Source organism: Mesoplodon mirus, assembly GCF_964341445.2.
Source record: "Mesoplodon mirus genome assembly, chromosome: 2".
Classification (NCBI taxonomy): domain Eukaryota; kingdom Metazoa; phylum Chordata; class Mammalia; order Artiodactyla; family Ziphiidae; genus Mesoplodon; species Mesoplodon mirus.
In genome coordinates this window covers 56,619,905-56,633,502 of record NC_138977.1, presented here as the reverse complement: position 1 = coordinate 56,633,502, position 13,598 = coordinate 56,619,905, and the positions used below count along the sequence as shown (strand labels likewise).

The 13,598-nt window shown below is 39.0% G+C and overlaps 1 protein-coding gene across 2 annotated transcripts in view; it reads right to left on the bottom strand.

Moving 5' to 3' along the window:
- Window positions 1-13,598, bottom strand: part of MYPN (myopalladin) — a gene marked incomplete at both ends in the record, with an annotated part of 66,316 nt that overhangs the window by 35,548 nt on the left and 17,170 nt on the right. For both annotated transcript variants that reach the window (XM_082603050.1, XM_082603051.1), the window contains 4 exons: window positions 832-973; window positions 7,693-7,764; window positions 8,901-9,015; window positions 12,128-12,179. In XM_082603050.1, the coding sequence (XP_082459176.1) occupies window positions 832-973; window positions 7,693-7,764; window positions 8,901-9,015; window positions 12,128-12,179 (381 nt within the window). The remainder of the gene's footprint in view (window positions 1-831; window positions 974-7,692; window positions 7,765-8,900; window positions 9,016-12,127; window positions 12,180-13,598) is intronic.

The following is a 13,598-nucleotide window of genomic DNA, read 5'->3' as shown; positions in this document are numbered from 1 at the left end:
TAAATAAGAAAAAAAAGTTCCTTTCCACATCTCATTAGTGAAAAGCAGATTAAAACAAGTATTCCCATTTGGGACCTATAAAATTAGTGAAGATTTAAAAAATGTTTAATACCCATTGATAGTGAAGGTATAAGACAAAAGAAGTTCCCATATGTTGCTGGTTGTGGTAGAATATAACTGAAACAGCATGTGTCCCAGTTCAACTGGGATGATCTGGTTTATTCCTGGGATCTCTGTGTAATGATTACTAGCACCCTCTGTTACTCCCCAAGGTGTCCCAGGTTAGATGATCAATTATATAATCATCCTAAATTTAGTTCAACCTTTTTGGATGGCATTTTGATGATTTATATTAAAAGCCTAAAACAACGTGAATTTACAGTAGCAATTCTAGTACTCAGATTTATTCATAGATATTCACAAAGATCTTCTCTGTTAACATGCTTTGAAATATAGTTTCTAATAGTAAAAATTTGTGGACAGTCTACATTTTCAACAATAGGAGATTAAGTAAATATGAAATTGATTGTAGCAACTTATTTTTAAAAGTAAAAAAGTTCTATATTAATATGGAGAGATATTCATGAAATGTTGAGTGAAAAAATCAATTTACAAAAAAAAATTATTTTTATTTAAAGAAAATATATGCATGGAAAAATTTTTGGAGAATATATACCAAAATATTAATAGGGTTTAGTTTGGTGGAGTATAAGTATTTTTAATTTTATTCTTTTTATTACATTTTAATTAGTTGTTAAAAGTTAAAAAAATAAATGTATACAATAAATCTATAAAAATTATCAGAAAAATAATTTTAAAGCACCAACTTACTTTTCTGTAAAATTCTAAAATCTGGAGAATCTTCTATCAAGGTCCCTTCTCTATACCACTCAACTTTAGGAGATGGAGCTCCTTTTACTCTGCATTCAAAGACAACTAGCTGACCCTCAGAGGCTGATAAATTTTGTAACATCTGTAATGAGAGGAATATTGTTAGAACCAAAAAGTACATATTTTTGGAATCTTCTCCCAGTGCTGAATTTTCGAAAAAGATACCATTGCCTCCATATTTGGATTTTCTCCAAATCTTGTACATTTCCAACAGCTTCAATTCTGTGGATGTACATTGAATCTATTTTTTAAAAATTAATTAATTAATTAATTAATTTTGGCTGCATTGGGTCTTCTTTGCTGCGCACAGGCTTTCTCTAGTTGCGGCGAGCGGGGGCTATTCTTCACTGCGGTGTGTGGGCTTCTCACTGCGGTTACTTCTCTTGTTGCAGAGCACGGGCTCCAGTAGTTATGGCCCGTGGGCTCCAGAGCACGGGCTCAGTAGTTGTGGTGCACGGGCCCAGTTGTTCCGCGGCACGTGGGATCTTCCCGGACCAGGGCTCGAACCTGTGTCCCCTGCATTGGCAGGCGGATTCCCAACCACTGGACCACCAGGGAAGTCCCTGAATCTATTTTTGAAGACAGAATCATCTGAGTGCATAGGAAGCTTTTTCCTCACTAACTTCTTCCTTTTCCTCTCTGTTGCAGTACCAGAAAAATTTATTGAATACTAGGTGAAACATTTTGAGGGTTTGCAAAAATACTAATATTTGGTAAAGTAATTCTGCTTCCTTTAAGAAAATGCCCAAGTAGAGTTTGGTTTTCAGAAACAATAACAATTTAAAAAATCTGCAGTGAATATCTACTAGGTGTATTCAGTATGGGAGTAATGTATTTTTTTCCACACAAGACTGTTCCACTAGGTGGACTATCTCTGTGGCCTAAGTAAGTGACTATTTTCTTGGCTTTGCCTTGCCTACTTTCTATAGTCCTGGAAATTGACGTTTGTTTTGCTATTTTCTTTTCCTTATGTGTTCTTTACAGGATAGCCTCAATGTCTGTTGAGGGAGGTAAACAATGACAATCTCTATAAAATCATAGTCACATGTGGAGTCTTAGGTCATGGTAAAATATGTCATAATTTTGTGAAGGCATTGTTAAATGCTCTTTCACGCTTCCCCCCAAAAAAGTTCACAAAAATTACTTTCCATTGTAAAATATCGGTATATTCTATAATAGACGCTATGGGAGAATAGAACTCACATTTTCCTTTCACAACTTGTCTTTCACTCATCATGATTTGTGAGCTTAAAGTCACACATTCGTTTGTATAGTTGGTATTTCATTTGATTATGAAATGCTCCTTTGGCATATATGTGGGCACATTTTTATTTTTAATATAGGCCTAAAGATGATAAACATGGAAAGGTTATGATTAACTTTCTCTACAAGCTCTATCAGCAACAAATGCTGCAAGGCTTTCCCATTATTACAATTTTGGGGTCTGTATTTAGGAAATATTGGCTCTTGCTTTGGAGAAGGGGAAGGCCAGTAGTTTTTTTTGCTTTTGTCATTTACTCTTATAAATATCTTGTGATTGTTTATAGCTCTTAACAATATACGATATTTTGTGCTTAGACCTATCATATTTATGTCATTTATCTTAGGAATACTGGGGTGGGTTTAACCACATGGCTTTAGCTGTAGTGGGAGACTTTTACCTCAGAAGGATGTGTTAGTTGATATTGTGACAGCCAGGGGGCACTATAGTTCGGAGTTAGCGTTTTGTTCTTTTTTTGCATTCCCAAATTTGTTTGCTGAAGGAATTCAGGATGTGATTTTCACAGAGTGGTTTCTGAAGTAATAAGGAACTAGTTGATTAAAAACCTGGTTATTCCTTGTCTACCCCAAAACAATAGCTTCTAGTGACAAGAATGGAATGTTCTCAGTAAGCAGGGAGCATCAGTGAGTCTTGGGTGCTCCTGGCAAGCTGGTGAATATGCCCTCCACCCTGACATCTGAGCAAATTCTGTGCTAAGATGGTAGTTTTGGGGGCCCATTGAAAACTTCAATGGCAGTCAGACATCTCCCTGGGATTCATACATAATGGAGTTTTGTTCCTTCTTGAGGCAAACAAATTAGAAAACCAAAGCAAAAAAAAGTGGTGGTGGCAGAAGGGATTGAATGAATAAAATATGGCACATTTAAAAAATGGATGTAGGGCTTCCCTGGTGGCGCAGTGGTTGAGAGTCTGCCTGCCGATGCAGGGGACACGGGTTCGTGCCCCGGTCCGGGAAGATCCCACATGCCACGGAGCGGCTGGGCCCGTGAGCCATGGCCGCTGAACCTGCGCGTCTGGAGCCGGTGCTCCGCAACGGGAGAGGCCACAGCGGTGAGAGGCCCGCGTACTGTAAAATAATAATAATAATAATAAATTAAAAATGGATGTGAGCAGAATGAGGTCAGTCTACATTCTGACATGGCTTGAGGTTCAGATATATGAACCAATTCTCAATCTGCAGAGGTTACACAAGGTCCTGCTTGCAAAAGGACCTCCTTGAGAGAATATGTTACAGTTGAGACCAACATTAGTTGGTTGTAATTATTCACTTGAAATTGAAGGCCAAGACCTGTGTTCTATTGGAGAGTCCAGCCAGATACCTGAGATACTGTAGTTCTAGAATATGCCAGCTAAAGGACTGTGATATGAGATGGAAGTTCATTCCAGTGTGACACATCGTCAATACTCAGTAAAGGAGTTGCCAGGGGTCATCTTACAAGGCACTTAGAAAAGGTTGTTGAAGGTCATAATTTGAAGGACAATGATAGTTGTTATTGCTGAAAACTGTGCTTTTCTACAAAAGCCTCATAAGAAGAAATCGGCTCACATTGCTGCCCATCCGGTCCAAACCAGTTACACCATTTGAACATAGTTTAGATGGGGCCATGTTCAACACAGCAGTAGGTCTTAGGCTGTTACTAATGGCACATTGTGTAAGACTTGATCATATTTATCTTGACTTCACTGAAGATGAATAAGACATGAAACATTCCCCAACTAGCAAAGATTAAGTTAGCCTTAACTAGGAATTATGGATCTGAACTGAAGTCCCTATAATGAAAAGTCTACAACCTCCTGCAGTAAACAGTATCCAAAGTGCAAATCTGTCTTATGTGTCATCACCGTACTGATCATCCAGGAAGACTTTCTTTGTAGGATGACTTGACAACACAGAGACTTGAGAAGCATGTCTTCCACGGCCATTTGACATAGGATTTTTTCTCTACTCCTAACAACACTCTGAAGCCATAAAGTGATAAAAGCAATAATTCCTTCTTAGCTGAAATGGAAGCAGTTCACCACAGAATAAATATAACTATGTTCCCGCTTTGTGCCAAGCTCGGTGCCAGGTGCTGTAAATGTGAGTTGAAAGGACACAGTTCCTGCTTAGTAGACCTATACCCACAGATATAATGCAGGGACATCCTTGAGAAAAGGCATCTCCCTTATTGGTTAAAAGATATCAGCTGTAAGGTTCATATTGTCACTTTATTTTTTTAAATCCAGTTGCTATTTTTGCACCTTGGGAGATGCTGGAAGTGAATGTTACAGTGCTTTTAGACTGGAGTTGGATCAGAGCAATTTTTACTGATAAAGAACCGTTTGATTGAAGACCTTTTTGCCCCTATATTGTGACAGGTGCCCAGTACAACAGTTGAGTCAGAGAAGTCTCTGGAATTGTCAGGTTGTGGAGAGGGGCCCATGTAATCTTCAGGAATCTAGAGCCAACCACTGTACCTGTCATTTCAGGGTTTCCTGCCTCAGCTATTATATAATGATGTGCCATTCTTGAAATTCTCACTTCCCCTGCCCCCTTGCACTCTTCAAATTACTGCTGAAGCAGCTGGAGCCAGGGCTGCAGCCTTGAAAGCCTGCCAGAGCAGCTGTTGTTGGAGGGGGAGCAGTGATAGGAGTAAGATTCTAATTTGATCATCTACCTCCCTTCACACTCAAGGAGTGTGAGCACTGTTTTCCCCCCATAAACAGAGTGAAAGTGTTTTTGATACTGTATAGAGGATGGAGGATAGTCTATCTCCATAAAATATTTTTAAAATATAGGTATCCTCTATAGGTAGAGCAGTGAATTAGCATATGGGACCCCAGGCTTCTTTCAAACTCTACCACTGTTTTGCTGGGCAACCCTCATTTTCATTTTAACCTTCTTTAAAAAGAAGATAATACCAGTACTTCCCTATCACCAAAGGAGGTACAAGGAGTTAAATAAAACTCTGCTCTCTAATCGTTGCTTTCAAAAAAATGGCTTCTTGCCATTATTGGCAGAGAAATGCTTTGTTGGGCAGTATAGAAAGTGAGTTTTAGGGATTGGAATGCCAGAAGTCCCTAAAGAAGTAAATAGAGCAAGGAATAACCTGAACAAACATACGCCAATGATCAGTTATCAAGGCCTCTGCCACGTGATTACCATCATCAGTGGCTCTGACTCAGAAATTTTCTAATGTCACTGGCAGTGACGATGACCTCAATCCTACCCTCACTCATGGAAACTAATGCAAGCACAGCATTGCTGATAAGTCCCTCTGGAATCTGAGCCACAGCCTATGCTAGTGCCCTACGTCTGAACAACCCTGATCCCATTTATGGAGGCAAAAGCACACTTCCCGAGGGCTGAGAAAGCCTCACCAGAGTTTGAGTCCCTGTACTAGGGACTTGGTGTTTTCCCACCATGGATCTAATGTTTTTGGAGATTTATCTAATTAACAACATATACTAATGACTAATTCTTTTCCCTATTTTTATTTATCAAAGGCATATATGTATCTGCAAATCAGAGCATCTAATTAGAGGGAGGTAATCAGTCACCACACAAAAGCAGCTAAACTTGAGGCTAACCAGTCCATGAAAATTAAATGTAAAGAATAGGTTTTAAAGTCCTATTAGGCTTTTCAGAATAATAAAAATGGCTTTGGACCTATTATAACCATTATGGACTCCTATCAAGATATTAGAGATAGCCTTCGAGGCACTTGGGAGAGACAGAAAACTAAACATCTTTATTATTGTGCTAAATGTTGTGCCAGAGGCATGTACCAGGTGATGTAGATGCAGGGAAGACAGAGCACCCCCAAATATTTGAAAGTGTGGAGGGAGATAAGGATACCTCTTTGCTGTCTAGCTGGGCAGATGGTGGTGAGGAGAAGAGTGGAGGAGATGTTAGTTTGGGACTGGGTATAAGTTATTCTGTGATTTAGTTGCCTTTGAAGACTCAGCATTGCCTGACAAAGGGTGTGACAAATAAGCACAACAAATTAAAGTGTCCTGATTTCTCGGCATTTAAAGCTCTGTTTTAAGGCTAGGTGACTTAGCAGTGAACTAAGAGACACTTAGGGGTAGCTCTTTTAGCTATATTACACACACACGCACGCGCCCGTGCACACACACACACAGGTCCACTTATAACTCTTCGTCCAAGTCTGGTATTCACCAAATCACAACATGTTGCTTTCCTGCTTCAAGTCTTTGAGAATAGCAAAACTTAAATTCCGAAAGTGGTTACAAGAAACAAACCTGAAAAATTGAGAGGCATCTTGTTTCACATAAGAATGTTTGCCAACTTGATACGGCTATGGATAAACATGTCTCACTCTTAGACTCTGCTTGATTTTGGAAAACCATCTTGGATGAGCTGATACGGTGGAATGTCGCTAAAATGGATGTTTCTGTGGAAGTTGTGAATTTAGCAATTCTTTTAGGATCAGTACTCATTGGAAAAGACATCTTTTTTTTTTTTTTTTTTTTTTTTGCCATTTTGCTCTATAACATGATTTCTCAGCCCCAGGACTAATTGACAATTTGGGCTGGATAATTCTGTGTTGCAGGAGGCTGTCATCCCGTGTATTACAGGATGTTTAACAGTATCTCTGGATGCCAGCCCCCTGTTGTGAAAATCAAAAAAATGTCTCCAGACATTGCCAAATGTCCTCTGAGGGACAGAATTAACCCTGATTGAGAACCATTCCTCTAAATCATACTTCTGAGTGGATAAAATTTCTTTGGGCTTAGGTTTGGTATTCATACAAACAGTAAACTGTAAATCCAGGCATAGACTCCATCCATGTGGTTTTCATAATACCAAAACAAATCCAATATGACTCAGTTTTGCACCTTTGAGTTTATTGTCCTGGGCAACATATAAACTAAGTCTATGTTATATAAGGGAAAGAACAGTAGACAGAATTGGGACAACTTGTTTCTAGTCCTGATTCTGTCACTTGCTAGTTCTGTGACATTGGATACTTTGTTTGATCTCTCTGACCCTCCCTTGGTTTTTCATTTGTAAATGAAAGTGCCTGAGTAAAATTTCCAGTTCTAAATACAAAGATTATGAGACTCAGAATTTGATGCCACCACAGTAGTTGATACCATGGATTAGAAAAAGAAAGCTCTTTGTTCTAGAGTGAGACTTTGTATTAAGCTTCTTAAGAGCATGTAACTCCATCTCCTTGAACACCAAAGACATCCAGAGAAACCCTTGGATAGTAAGTGCCTAGAAACATATCACCTGACCCCTAGGTGTGGCTACTGTGTTTAAAAGCAATAGGATGGCCGTAGAGATCAATGTGATGAGTGGGGATGACCTTTCCCTTATTATACAAACTAATATTAGAAATCTGCAACTTGGAGTGACATGGTAACAGCCACCACAAAACCCCAAGTCCTATCCTGTACTTACAAGAGACCAAAATCCTGAGATAAAATCAGTGAATTTTGAATCCTACAACTTTGTTTGGGTATTGTGGTGTGTTTAAAGCCATGACAGAAAGAAGTTATATTTTGATTACCTTTGTAAACACAGGAGCTGCAATGATAGGTTTTCCATCCAATCCTTGCAGATAGTTGGGAGGGCTCTGACACTGTTAGAAGGGAACCAACAATAGATTCATTGTCACTGGGATTATCAGATAGGTAGGTAGACAGATGATAGATAGGTATAACACAGCTAAAGAATTTGGTGTATGAAATTAATCTAAAGCCAAAGACTGACAGTTTTCTAAGCCTATGAATTGCAGACATCAAATTTCATGCTGAACTGATTGTATTTCTTTCTAGGTCATGGTGGCCGTAAATACATACTGGCCATCCCCACCACCTCACATTACAGAGCTATGTAATGAACCCTAACCCCCTGAAGAGGTTCCATAGACCCCTGAGGCTCCACAGATCAGTTTTCAAACTACTGAATTAGAACTAAAATGCGACCCCTCTGCATTACTAAATGGGTCAGATAAGTACTTAAAAATTTTTTTTAAAGGTTGTAGATCTTTTTATACATCAATATTTATATTTAAATATATCAATAACACATTACAAGTATGTTTATATTAGTATGATTTCATATTTTTAAAGTATATACATAATATACATTTATAGATATGCATAGAAAATGCCTGGAACTATCTGCTAGAAATTATTAACAGGAGGTACCTCTGAAGAGTGGGGGCAGAGGAGTCGAACCTTGACTAAAGTTTTTACTTAATATACTTTCTGTATTTTAAAAATATTTTTACAATAAGCATCACTCTTGTCATCATCATCATTGTTAACTTGAAGGATGAGAGACTTTGAGGCTTTCTAAAAATTAATTTCATGGTTGCTCTATCTTAGAAAGTAGAATTTTTTTTTTTTTAATAACTCCATGAAACTGAGTTTCATGATACAGAGTGTCTTGGGCCAGTGTGAGAGCTGGCAGCTCATTGTCTATGTAGTCAATGCCCTTCATAAAGCTGGAATATCAGAGACTAATTTGTAGAGTTTCTTTTGCTATGAAATTTGCCTATGAAGTTAGAGAATATGTTCCCAAAGCCAGGGGAACTACTGATATCATACATCACAAGTACAAAGTGATTATCATGACTACAGAAGTGTGTTGCCCAAGGTCATTATGAAGTTGCAACAGAGGGGAACATGATCATGCCATACAAGATGGTCATGGTCACAGTGCCTGCCTGTCACAATCCATGGCACTTGTGTTTCACTTAGACTCTTGTACCTGCTGAATGGTTGACACACTGGGCTGGGCCACCACATGCTGGGCTTGGGGTACTGCTGAAGGAATGGCTGCAGAAGTAGTGGGAGGGGATGATACCTCATTTGGCTTCTGGATTCTGAGAAGTGATTAAAATATAGATTATAAAACAGACCTATCATTGTTGTGAAAATCCTTTCAGCAAAGCTTTCAGAAATGCTTACAGAAATCTTTGTTCAACAATATTACACAAACATTTACTGAGGGCTTTGCTACACACTTTGTTAGGCAGCGTAAACAGGAAGATCATAAGACACCAGTTCTGTCCTTGAGTTAGCTGCTGTCAGCAGAGCTGGGGACTCAAGCATATTCTCAGCTAACTGAGATTCAAGACAAGTGCTATGACAGAGCATGTGCAGAAAATTTTTTGAGATTTGTTTTGGTTTTGCCCTCTGTGTTTTCCCTCCCCCTCCTATTTCAAGTAGGAGGCCAGACTTTGTAAATCTTTGCTTCTGGGATTTTGGCATGGCAAAAAGCAGAAATAGCCTGAGTCAATGAGCTCTTCAGGCTTACACAAATTAAATTAAAGAGATTGTTTGAAGGGCAAGGGAGCCAGAAAGTATTCTTGAAAAGGCTGCAGAGGGTAGATTATTTCAGTTTTGTTGTGGGGAAGAGAGAGGTCCAGGGATCTTGCCAGAGAACCTAACAAGAGGGGATGACAACCCCTCGGTTAAAGGCTCCCAATCTTGCTAAAGATATCAGTACCCAAATATATCAGGAAGAAACGAAGCACTAGACTTGAAGCGGCTTTGAGATCTGGGACATGGGCCTCTCACCCATAACCTGTGGGGATAGATGACCAATGACAGGATGGGCTTCCCTTTTGTCTAGATGTTACCTCTCTCTGCCTCAGCTTTCTCATCTCTAAAATGAGGAAATAATAATTCTTACCTCATAGGGTTTTTGTGAGGGTTAAATAAGGTAATTCATGTAAGATGCTTAGAGCAGTGTTTAATATCAAACTGTATATCTACATCTCTGTATCTGCTGTATCCCAGGAATCTTTGCACAAATTTGGAGGGGGAAAGGGACACCCAATAATGACTGATTGAATTTTTTCCCAGAACCAGGTAGGATGGAGTCTCAGAAGCAGAATCATTTGATGATGTAGAGGCTATCAGTGTTCCTGAAGCATCTGTTTTCTTCTTCTACAATATTAGAATCCCTGATTTCTTTACATAGCTACTCCAAATAAAGATTGCATTTCCCAACCCTCATTGAAGCTAGCTGTGGCCACATGCCTACTTTCTGGTCATGGGATATGAAGGATAGTAAAGTATATAATTTAAGAGAGATGACCTTAAAAGGGGAGTAGGGTATGTCCTTTATTCCTTTCAGTCTAAGAAGATGAGGCCACATCTTAGAATGAGGTGAAGCAGAAAGCTGGAAGTAGACTGGAACCCAGTGGAATATAGAGCTGTTTTACCAGCCAAATTCATATTTTTATGTAAAGGAGAAAAATATTTGTCTTATTTAAGTTACTGTTATTTGGGGTCACTATTACACACAACTGGAGCTAAATCCTAACTACTACAAGTAGATTTAAAGAAAATGAACAAATGAGATATTTCTTGCTTATTTAAGTTTGTATATCAAACTCATACCCATTGGGCTCAAATTCATACCCATGTTATGAGAGCCTTGAGGAAGGAGCGATGTATGTGCAATGGCAGAGGAGCTTATTATAGAACTTGACTGGGCTTTGGAGGAGAAATAAGAGTTTGCCAGGCAGAGAAGATAGGGCATTCCTAGCAAAGTGAACAGCTTGAACGAAGGGGTGAAAAGGAACCGCACATTGTTTGAGTGAGATGGCAGCCATGTAGAGAGCCTGAGGTGGGGGATTGGAGGAGGAGGGGCAGGAAAGCCTGGTTGATACTCTATTGAATAAAGCTTTGTATGCCCATGTTGAGATTTTTTTAAATGTTGTTTATTTTGTGTTTCATTTTTTATTTTCCCATAGGTAATAATTTTTTTAAGTCGGGAAAATGATAAGATCATAATTATCTTTTAACTGGCTGTATGTAGTTTGGAGACTGTAAAAGAGAAAAAGGTTGGAGTATCTATAAGGAGGGGACTGGCATAAAGAGACAGGAAAGAAGAGGAACTGAACTGAAGCCATGAGAATGATAAGGAAGAGAGTTCAAGGGACAAATCATTTACTCTGGTTATGAATTTTCATATGTGCACAAAAGCTAGAAGCAAATTATCATTCCAAAGTAGGCATACCCCCCAAATTTTGAAGAATAAGCCATGATTTCTGCCCTTAAGAGCTTGCCTTCTGTAGGAGAGGAAAGAATATGCAAATTCAGTTATTGACTCCTTAACCTGTCTTCCAGACATTGCCCATGTTTCAGGTGGTCTCAAGGGATGGCTGTTGTGTCTGTTTCTAGTTTCCATGCCTTCTGTCCACAGTCTCCTCTTCCCGAAATACCCTTTCCTCCCTTGTTCGGGGGTGTCCACCTGCTGCTCTTTTAAGACGCGGCTCAAGGTCACCAACTCTGTGAAGCCTTTCCTGATCTCTCTTTCCCTCCCCAGCCAATAAAGAGCCCTTTGTGCCAAGTCCTTAAACCCTGCACATGGTTATATCATAGTCTATTACACTTTATTACTCTTACTGTCTATGTGTGGTATACATCTTTTGCTATATTTGCTATACACATATTTCCCTCTCCTAGACTGTGAGCCTCTTGAAGGCAGGAAGCATCTGATTTTTCTTAGTACCCAGTGCATCTAGTGAAGTTCCTGGTGTAGAGGAGGTGCTTAGCCAATGGTTGTGGAAATTAATGTAACTTTGTTCAGTACCCAATACAATCGTTTAGCAAAAAGGCTATGTCTTGCCCAGATCACTCATACATATAATTTTTGTTCACCAGATTGTGTGTTATTTTGAATACTATTATTTAGTTAGAAAACATGAATTTTTTTTAACCACTGAGTTATTTGTTTTTTACTCTTTACATATAAGTATGATGATATTTCATAGGTGATACTTCATTTTTAAAATATTGGGAATATTAAAATTAATCTTTTAAGCAGCAACAAGCAAGAGAAATAGCATTTTCTCCAAACCCACCCAATCTTTTTTTTTTTTTGAGGTCAAACCATGGAGCCCCCCTCTTCAAGTTCTACTAAACAATTAACAGCTTTCTCAGGACCTGAGGATGCTAAATAAGATAGAAAATTGGAATTACCGATTCATTTCGTCCTTGTTAGGGTCCCCTTCTGAGTCAGAAGAAGAAACCCCTGGAAAAATAAAAATAAGACATGTAATTTAAAAAAAAATTTCTTTTAAAAAAAATATATTTATTTATTTTTATTTAGTTGTGCTGGGTCTTAGTTGTGGCTCGCAGGCTCCTTAGTTGTGGCATGCAAACTCTTAGTTGCGGCATGCATGTGAGATCTAGTTCCCTGACCAGGGATCAAACCCACGCCCCCTGCATTGGGAGTGTGGAGTCCTAACCACTGCACCACCAGGGAAGTCCCCTAAAAAAAAATTTCTTAAACTGGTTCCTAGGCATTTGAAGACCTATAGAATTTTAGACCTAGAGATAATCTCAGTGCTTCCCTAAACTAACACCTAGTTTACAGATGAGGAACTAGACCCTTAGTAGTTAAAGTACTTGCTCAGGTCACATGGCTAGTTAGTGACAGAGTTCAAATTAACTGGCCCAAATTCCACGTGTTCTTGTATATAAAACACCTGCTGATGCCTTTAGACTAACAGAGCAGTCTTTGCAGACATTCTGTGATGTCCATAAATCCTCTTGCTCTTGGCCTACATAGATTAAATAAAAGAAGGGATTACATTAGATTCCAAATGTTGTAGGTGTAGGTGGATGCTCTTCCGTCCAGTCCTAATATTAACAAGTCACATTTCATCTTGGGAGTGGGGGTGTTTGAAGCTCTGTTACCACAACTTTTTAAAAATCAGCAATCCAATCTCAGCACTGTTAGCAGAGCTTTGATCCTGGCTTTGCTTCTCAAGATAGTGTATTCCAGGAAGATATCACACAGCTAAATCTGGAGGTATTTATTGTACTCCAAAAATTTGAGGATGAAAACATGTAACACACTTCTATTCATATATTATTCATTGTTATTATCATTATTCATTCATCTGTTCAATAAAAGTTTATTAAATAACCACTATGTACTTGGTACTACATAAGATATTGGAGATATAAAGAATGAGACAGTTCCAGCCTTTATACCATAATAATACAATATTTAAGTGCTAAAAGCAAGGCATACACAAGGTATTAGAGATGATAAAAGTACTAAAGAATGGCTCCCAGGGCTTCTCTGGTGGTGCAGTGGTTAAGAATCCACCTGCCAGTGCAGGGGACACAGGTTTGAGCCCTGGTCTGGGATGATCCCACATGCCGCAGAGCAACTAAGCCTGTGTGCCACAACTACTGAGCCTGCTCTCTAGAGCCCGTGAGCGACAACTACTGAGCCCGTGTGCCTAGAGCTGGTGCTCCTCAACAAGAGAAGCCACCGCAGTTGGCAGCCCGTGCACCTCAACAAAGAGTAGCCCCCACTAGCCGCAACTAGAGAAAGCCCGCTAGCCGCAACGAAAACCCAACTCAGCCAAAAATAAATAAATAAATAAATAAATAAAATTTAAAAAAAAGAATGTCTCCCAGAAAAAACTCAGAGGAT